At 38.8% G+C, this 15,695-nt stretch overlaps 1 protein-coding gene across 4 annotated transcripts in view; it reads left to right on the forward strand.

Moving 5' to 3' along the window:
* Nucleotides 1–15,695, forward strand: part of DAPK2 (death associated protein kinase 2) — a 190,114-nt gene that overhangs the window by 23,478 nt on the left and 150,941 nt on the right. For 3 of the 4 annotated variants that reach the window (XM_074294862.1, XM_074294861.1, XM_074294866.1), the window contains one exon: nucleotides 11,642–11,739. In XM_074294862.1, coding sequence (XP_074150963.1) covers nucleotides 11,663–11,739 — 77 coding nt within the window. In that variant the 5' untranslated portion in view covers nucleotides 11,642–11,662. Of the gene's footprint in view, nucleotides 1–5,769; nucleotides 5,792–11,641; nucleotides 11,740–15,695 lie in introns of those variants that run through there. The other variant, XM_074294863.1, reaches the window with a different exon arrangement.

A 15,695-nucleotide genomic window follows, 5' to 3' on the forward strand; every position in this document is an offset into this window, starting at 1 on the left:
AAGCTGGAGCCTCGTCAGCGTCCCACTCTCCGAGTTCCTCTCGCTCATCCCTCACCACCCCGTCCTCACCTGTCCCCGGGGGCAGGGGCCGCTCCCCGATAACACGCGAGGCGGGGAGCCGGGCCACAGCCACAGCCCCTCAGACCCGCGGCCCTGCAGCGCTTCCCTTGTCCCCCTCCCCACCCCCGCCCCCAGGGGGGAATCTGGTCTGACTTGTACGGATGGAGAGGAGTATAGCGGCGGACAGGGAAGGATCTGAGAGATGCTCCCCCCGCCCTAAACTGTCCTTCAGGGCTAGTTCTTTGCCTGGAGGCTGCCTCTCTCCATTAAAACTTAAGGTCATCCTTGGTACCTAGGGCAGGTAGCCAAGGAAACACAATGATAATAATAACAATAATAATTTAAACCATTTTAAAGTTTACACAGAACTTTCCCACAGGAAAACTCTGGGTAGCAGGTAATAACAATATCCCCATTCTACAGATCAGGAGACTGAGGCTCAGGGAAATTTAGTAACTTGCTTTATGCAATCTGCGTGTCCACGAAGCGCTGGAGCAGGATTCATACCAGCCCCACCATATTAAACAGCTTTCTCCAGAGTGCTTTGAATTTAAGAGGGTTGAGATTCTTTTCAAAACTAGCCTTAGCATCCAAGTGTACTGAAGCAAAGAGTGTATATTTCTCAGGAGAGCATATTTGTTACATAAAATATTATACAATATTATAAATATTTTTTGCCCCAGATCACACAGTTAACAAGTGATAGAATTAGGAGTCAAACCTAGCTCCCTTGACTTCAAAATCATCCTTCCTTGCACTATGCCATGTTGCCTAAGCTCTGCTATTTTACTACATTTGTGATTTTGGGCAAAACATTTCAATTCTGGGGAAGGGTCTTAGTTTCTTATTTTTATTTTATTTTATTTTTATGGCTTTTTATTTACAAGACATATGCATGGGTAATTTTTCAGCAATTACCTTTGCAAACCTTCTGTTCCAACTTTTCCCCTCCTTCCCCCCACCCCCTCCCCTAGATGGCAGATTAAATATGTTAAATGCAATATATGTTTACATATTTATACAGTTATCTTGCTGCACAGAAAAAATTGGATTTAGAAATAAGGTAAAAATAACCTGAGAAGGAAAACAAAAATGCAAGTGGACAATAACAGAAGGAGTGGAAATGCTATGTTGTGGTCCACTTAGTTTCTTATTTATAAAAAAGGGGTTGAATCAGATGATCCCTAAGCTCTCATTAGCACTAGATTCCTTATAACATTGTAACATAATGTATATTATATTAAATATTTTAAATTAAATGACATAATGTTAATTTTAAATAATTATATGTAACATATTAAATATATAATAGTATAATATTATTATGTCAGCTAACCATAATGCTTTGAGATTCTCAAAATGCTTTATGAATAACTAATTTTATCCTCACAATAACCCTGGGAGGTAGGTACTATTATGATCTCCATTTTACCTATGGGAAACTGAGGCATACAGAGGATAAGTACCTTACTTGTCCAGCCATATAGCTATTTAGTATCTGAAGCCAGATCTGAATTTGGGTCTTCCTGATTTCAGGTTTCTTCCTGTCTTATTTGTAAAAAGAGGAGATTGAGCCTGATAGTGTCTGAAATCTCTTCCAGCTCTTTGATTTTATCATTTTAAGGCTTCCCAGAATACAATCCTATGAAATCTAAATTCATATCATTCCTTTGGCTAGTTAAAATATAAGTCTTTCTTGATAGTATCAACTTTAAGGAGTATGAACCTTAAAGACTGATGTCCATCTTATTTAAGATTTTTGAATCAAAATTCATTAGGGAAGTTGGTCTGTAATTTTCTTTCTCTTTCTTTCTCTGTTTTCATCCTATATGATTTAGGTATCAGTACTATGTCTGTGTCATAAGAAGAATTTGGTAGGAGTCCTCCTTTTTTGTATAGTTTGTATAGTATCGTTCTTTAAATTTTTGGTAGAATTCACATGTAAATCCATCTGGCCTTGGAGAATTTTTCTTAGGGAGTTGAGTAATAGCTTGCTCTATTTCTTTTTCTAAAATGGAACTTTTTAAGTAATTTGTTTTATTTTCTGCTAATCTGGGCAATCTATATTTTTGAAAGTATCCCTCCATTTCCCTTAGGTTATTTGATATCCATCTTAGAAGGATCTAACCGTTTTCATGAAAAAGTAGAGAGAGAGAATGCACTAATCCAAGGAGGGACCAGTGGGTTTGTTGTTGGGAAGCTGGATCACTTTGTAGCATTATCCATACTGGTGCCTTGGAACTCACAGTCCTACAATCCCCAATTCAGGGGCCGGTTCAGGAGTATCTGAAAGTCTTGGCTTTGCAAGAATTGGAGCCTTGGACAGTAATTCCCTTGCCAGGAGCTTCTCCTCCAGGGGAAGAGGAAGTCTGGAAGCAGGGCCGCTGCAGATGAATGTGCTCGGGGTGAGTGGAATGTCACCCACCACGGATTGGTCTCCAGCCAATCTCATGGTCTGTTTGACCATTCCCGGGATCACTGCCAGTGGATTGTTTTGGGGGCTACCGCTGTAATTCCAGCTGTGTATAAATCAGTAAACTGGGGCCCCGGTAGCATGGATTGTTGGAAGAAGTTTTGCCCCAAAATGGAGATACTGGAGGCCATAGCCAACTCAGGCTGACTCTAGGGGCCTAAATTTGTGGTGGGGTTGGAGACTTCTTATATATCTGGCTAAACCTGGACTGTGAGATGACCCTTATAACCCTCCCAGAGGCAGCAGAGCATCATGGGAATTGTACTGAATTTAGCACAGAAGAACTGTGTTCAAATCTTGGTTCCTTTCCTTTGTTATAGGGATGATCCTGAGCAAGGCTCAATGTCTCTGAGCTTTGGTTTTCTCATGTTTAAAATAAATGCAAGTGTCATTTGATCTCTTTCAGCTCTAAACTATTATCTGCTTTCCACTGAAAGGAACCAAATCAATCTACAAACATTAAGTATCTGTGTACAAAGCCTTGTGGTAGATCAGAGGGAAACACAAGAGGTAGATAAGCCCTAGTACTCATGGAATACGTAAACCAGAAGGGGGGAAGTCACATATCTGAAGAGAAGCACAGAGTGTTTGGAGAGCTCTGGGGAGGGAGATGTCACTTCTGACAAGAGGGATCTGGGACAAGTGTGAGGGAGGAAAAAACAAAGTCGGAACTGGACCTTGGAGGAGGTCCAGCCCTGGAGGGAGGATGCGGTCAGGAGATGGACAGAGGTTGGGGCAGGGCATTTTGGCCCTGATCAAAGGCACAGACTGCAGAACGCGTAGGTTATCTTGGTGGATATGGGAAGGATATGTAGGCAAAAATAAGCCTGGAAAGGTAGGTTGAGGCCAGATTCTAGAGGCTTTTGAATACTACACTCCGGAATCAAGGCTTTGTTGGATAGGCTCTGGGGAATCTCTAAAGATAATCCAGCACAGGAAATTTCTTGGGTGTATACATTAAGAGTTCTCTGATAGGGTGTCTTGGAAGCTGAGAGACACTGAACAAAAAGGAATCTGTTAAAAGGTTATTGCAATAATCTAGGTGAGAGATGATGGGGGATTGGACCTGGGTGGGGCAACATGGTGTTGGAGAAACAGCAATGAGTTACCTGAATCTAGATGCTGAAGAACAGTGAGATGTTGGACTGGCTACTTACAGGGCTATCCTCATGTATAAAAAGAAGCTGGTCTAGATGTCCTAGGGGTTTTCCAGCTCTAAATTTACCATCTTCCACTGATTGGATGTGAGTGACAAGGGAAAGGAGGGAGGAAATCAATATTTATTAAGTGCCTATTCTGTGCCAAATGCTTTCCAAATATAATCTCATTTGATCCTCATAACAAACCTGAGAAGAAAGTGCTATTATTCCCATTTTACAGTTGAGAAAACTGAGGCAAACAAAGGTTAATTGACATATGATGCCAAATTTAAATTCAGGATTTCCCAACTCTAAGCCCAGAATTCTTTTCACTTCACCACCTAGCTGCAAGGTAGAGGAAGAAGTCCCAAATGACTTTAAGATTTTGAGTCTGAATAAATGGGGGAAAGATAGTGCCATCAACAGAAATACACTTCAGAAGGAACAGATTTTCAACCTAAAAAGTCTGGTTTTAGTTGTGTTGGATTGGAGGTACTAGGAAGTATTTATGCTTTATAGCACATCCCAGACAGTTGTTTCAATTCAAACCATTCAAGAAAGTTCTTTTAATCACCTGTTTCCCCATCTAAAAAATGAGATTAGATTAACTGATCCTTAAGTGACTAGCTCCAAGAATTATGATCTTGTGGTTTACCATAATTAAGTTAATCTAATTACCTAGTAATAATAATCTAATCACCCAGTACCTACAATCGTATCCTATCTACCTTAGAATATTATTGTAGGTACTAGGGGATACAGAGAGCAGTTCTTAATCCTCACAGAGTTTGTAGTCTAGTAGGGGAGATATGTTACTCACAGATGATTAGAATAAATAATGAAAGATAATAAGATTAAAAAAATATGTTGTCAATATGCAGGTCCAACTAAGGAAGGAAAAACAATTTCTGATATCAACCAATGAAGGCTTCTTGGAAGAAGCATATTTGAGCAAGGCCTTACTTTTCCCCTGAGGCAATTGGGGTTAAGTGACTTGTCCAAGGTCCACTGAGAGGAAGTGTTAAGTGTCTGAGATCAATTTTGAAATCAGGTCCTCTTGACTTCAGGGCTGGTGCTCTATCCACTGCACCTCCTAGCTGTCCCTATTTGAACAAGGTCTTAAAGGATGAATAAGATTCAAAAGACAGATATTGGGAGGACATTCTAAGCATGGGAATGATGCAAGCAAAAGCATACAAGCAGGAAAGCTTAGGACATGTATAGCTGAATGATAAACAACATAATTTAGTTGAAGCACTGAATAATTATTTGTGACTAGTATGAAATAAGCTGGAAAGGCAAGGTAGCTTCATATTGTGGTATGAATACCAGACCAATGATATTGGATTTTATTGGGACAAAATAAGGAGTCATAAGTTGTGTGTGGGAGGGTCTAGTTGTGATCATAGGAATGGTGTGGCAGGTAATGTGGTGCAATGGGGATCTGGAATCTGGGCTTCAAGTCCTGACTCTACTATCTCCTTGGACCTTGGTTTCTTTATTTGTAAAATCTCCACTTTCCCTTTCAACTTTAGATTTTTGTTTCTACAAGATCAGAATTGTTCATAAATGAGGTCAATTTGATAGTGGTATAAAGTATCAATAAGAAGGAGGTCAGTCTGGCAGCTGGGAGGCTGATTTGGTGATTGTAGCTCTCCAAGTAGGAGGTAATGTGGGAGAAGACAGCATGCTCTGGGGATTGGGAGTTTTAATGGAGGTTTATATCCCACACCTGTGAGATATCTGCCCAGGCTAAGAGAAGAGTGAAGTTTCAGTAGAAAGATTTTCACTCGCCCCTGGATGGGGGTAGGAGGTGGCCAGCACATGTAAAGCAGTAACCCCGGGCAGGAAGATGGGGAGATGTTATGGCCCCCACAATGGGGGGAGGGGACAGGGTTGGTCACTAAACATGGTCTCCTTCCTCCTGGAAGGGAGGGCACTGTGTCCTAGGAACTGAGCTCCAGGTTGAGGAAAGGGCTGGCGAGGATGAAAGAGAATGAAATTTACCCACCTGCTGCCATATTTGACCTTTATAAAAATCACCGTTGTGGTAATACAAGCTCTGCTGGAGCTGCTAAAACAATCTGATTGTCAGGCAGAAGAAAAGCAGCCTGCCAAGGTAATTTCTGATCTCTCAGACCCTTGATTGATGGTTAGTTTTGCCTTGTTTTTTGGTCTGTTCAGTTTTGTAAAGCATGCCTTAAATGCTTACGGGTGGCAGTTAGAGGTGGGGTGGGATGGATGAGATTTCTGCCTTGGGAGACTGGAGGGAGAGGGGGTGAGTGGGCAAAATAACAAGCCCTTACCCTTCAGCAGTGCTCGAATTTTCATAATCATTGTGTCTTTTCAGCCACCTTAAGGGTCTCAGTTTTTCTCTTTAGTAAACAAAAGAATCGCAAGTGTTTGGTATATAAAGTTGTATACTGGGCAAATGCTGATTGGAATTGAGAGTTCAGATAATTATTTAACATTCATGAACCTCGATTTTCCTAATGTAAAATTGATTTCTACTAAGCTCCTTTTAGCTCTAACACTGATTTTAATAAATTTAGGAATAAGCCACAGTGATTTTCCTCATTTTCCCCAACAGACTTTCACTTTTGAAATTCCTTTTTATTTATTTTCTCATTTGTTTACAACTTGTATCCCCATAATGACATACAAATTCTTTGAAAGATGAGGTTGTTTTGTTTTGGTATTCTTAGAAAGTAATGTCTTAATCTCGCTAGGCCTGATTTCCTTAATCACAAACTGAGTTCATTAGATTGGAATTGGATTATTAATTTGGAATGGAGTTCATGACTTCTTTACATAGAAAGATTTTATGAGATCTGTGAACTGATTAGGAAAAAAATTACAGCTTATTTTAATACAACCTGTAATTGAAATTTAGTATTTATTTCAATTATTATTCTAATGAAAGGTCCATAGGTCTCACAAGACTGTAGGTGGGTTCCATGACACACAAAAAGGTGAAGAGAACCTGGACTAGATCATCTCTTAAGATGCTGTCCAGGATAACTGGGTGGATTAATGGATAGAATACCAGTCCTGGAGTCTTCGTGGGTTCAAATGTGGCCTCAGAATTTACTAGTTGTGTGATCTTAAAACTCTCTTTGCCTCTGTTTCCTCATTTGTAAAATGACAACTCTAATATCTTTGCCAAGAAAACCTCAAATGGGGTCACAGAGAGAGATGGATAGGACTGAAAAATGATTAGAAAAAAAAATCTGCCTGATCTCTCCAAGTATGAAAGATTGAGAAGGGAAGTGTGACTAGCTTAAGGTCTCTTAGCTAACTGGTGGGAGAAGCAAGGACTGGAACCCAGAAGGATGTCCCCTTCTCTAGGGAGAGTCTCTCTCCCTGAGTGATAGTGAGAGGAGGGTGGTCCAAAGCGCCCCAAGAAAATTAGGAAATTATAATTGAAGTGACTATACTGAGGCCCCCTGTTTAGTTTTATACCACATATTTTTCCCAACTTTTTCAGCATATATTTTGTCTTTTAAATAAATGAAGTAACATCACTTTGGGAAGGCTGATCATCTTTACTTGTTTTTGAATTTATTCTTCTATAATAAGCCACTTCTTTCCCCTGCCACTACTGTATTGCTCCCTCATTTGAATATTTCTGTGGGGGTCCTCCACAGATTGCAACCCATACTTGGTTTTCCAAGTTGTGCTAGACTATCTGTGCATTTCCATCTACCCAGACTTCTTGGATTCTGTCCTCGGATTCCTTTCATTTCATGGCCTTGAAAGCAGTAAGTGGATCTCCGTTGGTTTTCCTTTTTTTTTTTTCCAGATTAAATATAATAAGAGTCAGCTACAAGAGCAGTTGTGATTTGAGAGATTACAACTCCTCCAAAATGTGAGTTAGGAAGACTTTCACTTAAACCCTTTCACACATACTAACAGAGTGACTATAAGCAATTCGATTAACCTCTCAATGCTCTGGGCCAGTAGTTTCCAAAGTAAAGGATCTTATTGCCCCATATGGGCCTTATCTCATGGTCTGACCTCAGTAGGTATGTGACTAACCAATGGAAGGTAGAAGGTAGAAAGTGGATCCCTTCCCATTCTCAAATAGGGCTTGTCTTCAGCTCAATCACAGCTTTCTTCTCCCTGTCCCTTCTTCCTTCTATGGTGGAAATTCCCAACTTTTCCTTTTCTATGTCAGGTATCACTCTCTTAAAAAAAAAAAAAAAATATATATATATATATATAGATAGATATATATATATAGATATATATACACACATATATTTTATATATATACACACATATATTTTATATATATACGCACACACACACATATATATAGCTACTATTTTAATTTTCTCAATTACATGTAAAATAAATTTTTACATTTGTTTTTTTAAAACTTTGACTTCTAGTTTTTTCCTTTGCCCCTCACTCATACCCCCTCCCCTTTAATGAGGGACATGTGAAGTTATGCAAAGCATTTCCATAAAAGTCATGTTGTGAAAGAAAACATAGATCTCCTCTCCCCCTCCTCAAATAACACTCAAGATAAATAAAGTAAAAATAAAAAAAATATGCTTCTGATCTGTATTCAAATACAATTGGTTCTTTCTTTGGATATGGATAGCATTTTCCATCAAAGGTCCTTCAGAGTAATTGTGGATTATTGTGTTGCTGAGAATAGCAAAGTCATTCACTGATCATCCCACAATATTGCTATTACTTTATTCATGGAACATTTCACTTTGCTTGAGTCATTTTCCAGGTTTTTCTGAGAGCATTCTGCTCATTATTTCCTGTAGAAAAATAATATTCCATCATAATCACATATCACATTCCCCAATTGATGGGCATCTCCTCAGTTTCCAGTTCTTTGGCAGGTATCACTCTTTAAAGCAGTTACAATACAGGTCTAACCCAACTGCTAGCCAGGTATACACAGTATCACTTGCATAAGTGTCCTTAGGGAAATTGTCCCCCCATCCACGGATCACTCCTCTGCCCTGTGCATCAGATCATCTTCTGATAGTAGCAGGCAACCTTTTGAAGATGAACTCCGGCTCATTTAGGTGGGGCAGACTAATGCCCTAGGATGATCAGACAAGTATCCAATATTGGATCCAGTATTGCAGATTTATTTTGTGTTGTTGATTTCCCCTCCTCCCTTCAATCTGCTCCTCTTCCCAAATTCTTTATTTTTATTGATCATGCTGCCATTCTTCTAATCAGCCAAGGATTTAGGCTTGGTACCATCTTTATTTCTTGTAATCAAATTTTGTGCTTTTACCACTGAAGAATCCATCTCAAATGGCCTCTTCCTCTCCTGTGAAGATGTCCGGGTCTTCATTACCTCTCACCTGCACAATTTCATTAGCTTCCTGTTTCAAGTCTCTTCCCCACTCCAATAAATCTTATATATTATTGCCAAAGTAGTATTCTTTAAATTCGGATCTGGACTTTGGTGGCAGCCTATTTCCTCTGGAATAAAACATAACCTCTTATTTAGCTTTTAAAAATCTTCATAACCTGGTTCTAATCCATCTTTCTGTCCTCATTGTACATGACTTTCTCTTTCACACTCTGATTCAAACTGATCTTTTCCTTGTCTTTTACACCCATCTCTGTGCTTTGTACTGGCTCTCCACTGGAATGCACTCCCTCCTTACCTCTGGGTAACCAACCTGCCTCAATACAAGGTGATTCGGAAAAGGGGGCTAGCAGTTGGAGAAATCAGGAGAGGCTTTGGTGTAGGAGGTGGAACTCTTCCCTCACAACACAGATCAAGCACTGTCTGGACACCAGGAAGCCTTTCCGGATTTCCCCCAAGTGCTAGTTCCCTCTTTCCAAGTTAGGGAGATAGAGGGTGTTCTGGGCTTGGAGTCAGGAGTTCAGGTCCAGTTCCAGACACTTACTAGCTGGACCTTGGGCTAGTTATGGCCTGTTTGCCTCATGGCAACTATAAAACTATAAAATTCTCAACTATAAAATAGAGACAATAATAGCAACTATCTTGTAGGGTCATTAAGGATCAACTAAGATAATATTTGTAGGACATTGCTTAGTACATAAGTGATATACAAATGCTATTACCATTAACTATATATTTGTATCTAGTCACTGTATTTATGCTGTTTATATTTTTTGTATGTACTTGTCTATTTTTTTGGGAATATAAACTTCTTGTAAATAGGAACCTTAAATCCCAATGTAAATAGCGATTGGGATTGCTTTATATTTTTGTATTAGTATCCTTGGCACAATTTGGGCATGTGCTTAATAAATACTTCTTGATTTGTAAGCGTTTGTATCTGGAGTTTTCTTATTCTAAAATATCCCTCTGCAGTGACTCAATGGTGAACCTCCATTTTGGGGATGTGCTGGAGTGGCTATATTTTATTCTTGTTTCAGCTTCTTACTTTACATACTTCAGACACTATAGCCCTCCATAGGTACTCTTTATCCCCATCCCCCTTCTGCTTTTCTGCTTCCTTTTATATTTTATCTTCCCCTATTACAATGTAAACTCTTCGAGGTTAGGGTCTGTCATTTTAGGTTTCATTTGTATCATCAGGGCTTAGCACAGTGCCTGGTACAAAGTGGGCACTTAATAAATGTTTATTACCTTCCTGTTTGTGTAGTTGTGTATGTATTAGAACAAAAATGTCTTTTTCTTTAGGATAATACTTGTAGTATATTCTCAATAGTATTGGGCAAATTATATTCTTATTTTATGATTCTGTTTACTCAGATTACTTTCCAAAATGATCCTACCAATATCCAAATCCACTATCAATAAATGAGCACTGAATTTTGACACTTTGGGTTATTTTTGGATGGGTTTGGATGGGTTATTGTAATTTTTTCTCCAATTCTTAGTGAAGTTTCTTCCTGATGATGTATAGAATGTCATTAACACCTACATTAAATGAACCTAGAAGACTGCTTTTATAATCCTTATGTCTGCTTTTTTAGACTTTGGTGGTGGGGGGTTTCTTCTTTTACTTTCAGACTTTTTCTGTCACAGACTTATAGACAGAGCTAGAAGGGACCTCCAGGGTCATCTAGTCCATTCCACTTTTCAGTAGAACTATTTCTAGTTGATTTGCCACTTCTACTGTTTGCTTTTAGAAACCCAAGTGAATTAGAATTCTGTGAGAGCTACCTGAACATCTTTTCTATGGACTTTGGACGACTCTTTCAGGCCTTTCTGGCTTGCTTCTACCTGTGGGGCTGTATGTGCTCTGTGCCACTTCAAAGCCTGGAAATCTGACCCTTAGATAAGTGGGATATCAGTGCAGCACCGCCAAGAACAATTTCAGATGGCCTGCTTTAGTTGGCTTCATATACAGGTTGTAATGCCCTGTGCCAAAAAGTTAATGGATCTTTTTCCAGACTCAACAGGGCCAAAGCAGTAATATAGTTGATAATGGCATGTACTAATATCCAAAGAAATGTTGCTCAGACAGGAGTTTAAAAAGCTTATAGAGATCAGAAATGTAGGGATATAATATATTTAATATAAATAACATATAATATATAAAATATATTTTATATATAACACATATTATATATATTTTATATATATAACATAATATATTATACACATATATTTTTATTTAATATAATATATCATGTATATGTTTATTTAATATAATATATTATATATTTAACATATAATATATTTTATATATATAACATTTTGTTTGACTCCCTTCTGGGTTTTGCTCCTGACTTTAAAACCATTGCACAAAGAGGGAGAATAAACAGTTTTGTGGTAGTAGTACCCAGAATACCTCCTATGGAGGAAGGTTTCTTTCCCAGTTCCCCCCACAGTTGGTGATGTGATATATTGGGCATTGGAGAGGAGGGTCACAATATTTGAAAATAAGTTTCCAGTACCTGTTGTTTTAGTTTGTGCTTTCTCTGCAGCCTGATTTCTTTTCAGATCCACGCTTTCTAACACCTCTTCCTTCCCATTCGTTGACAGGTGCATTAGCTCCAAGTCTCAATGAGGAGCCCAAATATGGCGACCTTCAAACAGCAGAAGGTGGAGGACGTATATGAAATTGGAGAAGAATTGGGGAGGTAAGAGCCTGTGGATAACAGTTGCAGCCAAGTCTGTTTACCCTTGTCTTATTGCAACCGTAAACCAGTTTCCCAGGGCTCTGCCTGGTAACTGCACCCAGACACTAGTGGTTTTAAAAATGAATGTTCCCAGCCTGAGGTTTATTTTCAGTTTTCAGGTGAGCCTCAGAGAACATGACCGCAGGTTTGCCTCTTTGGAAATTTGCGGCTTGGGGCGAAGGGATCAGAGTGGCAGACTTCTCTATTTATGGGAGTGTAGTTGACTGTTTTGCTATGGTCAGACTAGCCTTAAATTGTTATTCATTTTTAAACAGTTTCTCATTAAGAGCTCTGACTAGGCTCAGGGCAGAGACCTGACCTGTTGATCCCTTTCTCCTGTTCTCATTTCTGACTCTCCATGGCTCCCAGGAATTTCTCTTTTTTAAGCTCACAGCTTGATAGAAAGGTGATGTAATCTTTCTGAAAACTAGTTTGTATTAAAAAAAAAAAAAAAAGTGGACCATGATGAAGTCTCTGATCTGAGTTATATTTGTTGTACCAGGTTTGTTAAATCCAGGACTCCCAGGGCAGAATTCCTTTCAAGGTCTTGAAAGCAAGTAATAGTTGAACAGGAATGGAAATTTTTTCAACATTTCTTCTGACTTCCTGATTATAAAAGATGTATTTAAGAAATATGTTTAACATACTGACACGGAATCTTACTGGTTCATTTATGCATGTGCAACTCACAGACATGAACTCTCAGAATTACCTTACAGGGTCTTGGATTTAGAACCAGATGTTAGATGCTCCATTTTACTGACAGAGGAGGTAATCATGGAGAAGGTGTGATGGGAGGGAACCCTTTATTGTAATCAGAGATTGGATGGAGTCAAACTCAATTCAGTGAACTTTTATTAAATAACTGCAATGTTGCTGAAACAGAAAAATCAAGTAACTGCTGCCTTGGAGGACCTTCATTCAGCAAGGTGGTAGGGTGGGAAAAGGGTTGGAATAGAAAGTCTCTGATGTCTCACTTTTAACTCAGAAGTACAGATACAGATGAAGAAACTGAGGCTGATACCTGTTTTCTGAGGCTGGATAGGTAATAAGTGACAGATCCTGAATTCAAGTCTGGTTCTTTTTGTTCCTCATTCAGTGCTCTCTCCACCATATTGCCTTTCTTTACACACTCAAGGGTATATGCATGTGTATACATACACACTCTCTTTAGGCTAAAACCAGACCATGAGACTATATTTCTATTACCTTTGGCTCCCTTTCTCTGAGAAAATCAACATAGAATGCATTATGGGAGACATGGCCCAGAAGTTATTTTGGCCTCCTGAAAAGTTCTTAAGAGTAAGAACTTTTGCCTTCCCCCACTTTTTTTTCTTTAAAAAGTGAAAAAACAAAGAGAAACGGCTTCAAAGGGTCAGAGAAGCCCTTTTTTGCAAAAAGAATAGGATTCCTGGCAGTTTAAAGTTCAAATTGAGTTATCCAGGCAGGGAGCTGACTCATCCTGAAGAAGGAGGGAGCCGGAGCATCTGTTGGAAGTGGGGGAGGTAAAAATCTTGACAGTTATTGATGCTGGGGACCAGCTGCCCTTGCTGATGTGGATCCTGTTTGGAGGGGGGGAGGAGTGAAGAAAGTCAGGGCTAAGTTTGCCCGGGATCTGGATTAGATTCTGCCTTTGTAACCTGAAGCCCAGCTTCTTGCTAGTATAGTAGGTTCTCAGTCAGTTTCAGCCCATGGAAGTGGGACCCTGGCAGACTATGTTGCTTTATTGTCTATCACTACTTCAGCCCCTAGAAAAAGATCAGGGCATGGGGTGGGCTAAGTAGTCCTAATCATCTCCTATAGAAGATCTTTATTTTGTAGGATTTTAGAAGAAGAGTTTTCTTGGTTAGAACTATCTCTCATGGGGTTGTTGTTAATGTTTTGTGAGAGGCAGTGTAACATAAGGAATAAAAAGTTGGCCTTAAAACCAGGGTTCAAATCCTGCTTCGGATATATAGCAGCCACATGATCCAAGCAAATCACTTATAACCTCTGTGTTCTATGCAGTTTCCTAGGGCTATAAGTCATGAAGAATGGGATAACCTGCATTGACAGAGGGAGTTCTCTATATCACTGAACTGATAGATCCCTATTTTTTTTTTTTTTTACTTTATTATCTTGAGTATTTCTTCTTCCACACCCCTCTTCCCTTTTCTCTTTGGATTTGGAGAAATAGGTGGAGGGGAAGGGAAGTAGATGTCATTATTATTCTACCATTCACCATCTTCCTTTCCTACCTTGTGAAAAACAATCTTGGCTTTGAATAGGTATTTCTCATTTTATTGTACTTCATTTTATTGCATTTTGAAAATACTGCACTTTTTATAAATTGAAGCTTTATGGTAACCCTGCATTTAACAAATCAAATGCATTTTTCCAATAGCATATATTCACATTATGTCTGGGTCACATTTTAGTAATTTTCATGATATTTAAAATTTTTGTATTATTATATCTGTTGTGGTGATTTGTGATCAGTAATATTTAAAATTACAATTATAATTATTATGGGACACCATAAACCATATCCATATAAGACAGTGAATATAATCTGTAAATGTTGTTTTGTGTTTTGACTGCTTCATTAACCAATAGTTCTCCCTCTCCTCAGGTTTTCTTATTCCTTGAGACACAGGAATACTGAAATTAGCCCAATTAACAACACCAACTACAATGACCTATAAATGTTCAAATGAAAGGAAGAGTCAATTGATAACAACAAACTTTATTGTTGTCTTATTTTAAGAAATTGCTAAGGACCTGAGTTCAAATCTGGTCTCAGACGCTTAATACTTCCTAGCTGTGTGATCCTGGGCAAGTCACTTAACCCCAATTGACTCAGAAAAAAAAAAAAGAAAAAGAAAATTGTTACAGCATACCCCACCCTTCAGCAACTATTACCCTGCTATCAGCCATCAATAGCCATCAGTGTAGTGGCAAGAACCTCTACCAGCAAAAAAGATTATAACTCACTAAAGCTCATAAGAGAACATTTTTTTAAGCAATGAAGTATTTTAAAATTAAGATATATATATCTTGCCTTTTTTTGGATATAATACTATTGCACTTAATAGAATACAATATAGTGTCACTATAACTTTTATATGCACTTGGAAACCAAAAATATTGTGTGACTTGCTTTATTGTGATATTCGCTTTATTTCAGTGGTCTTAAACTAAACCCAGAATATCTTCAAGGTATACCCGTACTTTAACTCTTTCTAATTTACCTCAAGGGATACATTTGGATCCTCCCCTCCTCAAGGGGAACCCATTATGCTCTGTGATCTTACCTGATCAGGCCTAAGATGAGTAACCCAGAGTTTTAATAGCACCCACATTTCTTTTTTTTTTAATTTTTTAAATAATTTTTTGACATTATATATGCATGAGTAATTTTTTATAACATTATCCCTTGTATTCATTTTTCATAGCACCCACATTTCTGATCTTTCCTTGGGGACCTTCCCAAATGAATGATTTTGATTTAGAACTTTAAAGTATCAAAGAGTCCACTTAGCCCAACACCCACGTTTTATAGATGAAAAAGCAAGTCCAGGGAAGTTGGTTGAATTGCCCAGGAGACACAAGTTAAAACAGAACTTATGAACCAAATCCAGGACACTTTTATTGTACTGTGGTGGGAAGCTCAGATAGGAGAGATGCCATGGGGCTATTAAGCCCTGGGACCACTGAGTAGTTGTTAGCCAAACAAAGCAAGAAAGAATCTTGTGTCTGCTAAGGGCTGGATTTGGGAATAAGAATCTTTTGTGGGAAAAGCTGAGTCAGGTTTCCTACTTGGAGTGACTGACCGGGATGGAGGGCCCTGATCTCTGCTGCTGGATCTTTGACCCCGGTGTTGGGAACGGTTCCTGCTTATCTCCACTTCAGCCTGAGTTTCTGCCTCTCAGGCCCAA

Source organism: Sminthopsis crassicaudata, chromosome 2, assembly GCF_048593235.1.
Source record: "Sminthopsis crassicaudata isolate SCR6 chromosome 2, ASM4859323v1, whole genome shotgun sequence".
Classification (NCBI taxonomy): Eukaryota; Metazoa; Chordata; class Mammalia; order Dasyuromorphia; family Dasyuridae; genus Sminthopsis; species Sminthopsis crassicaudata.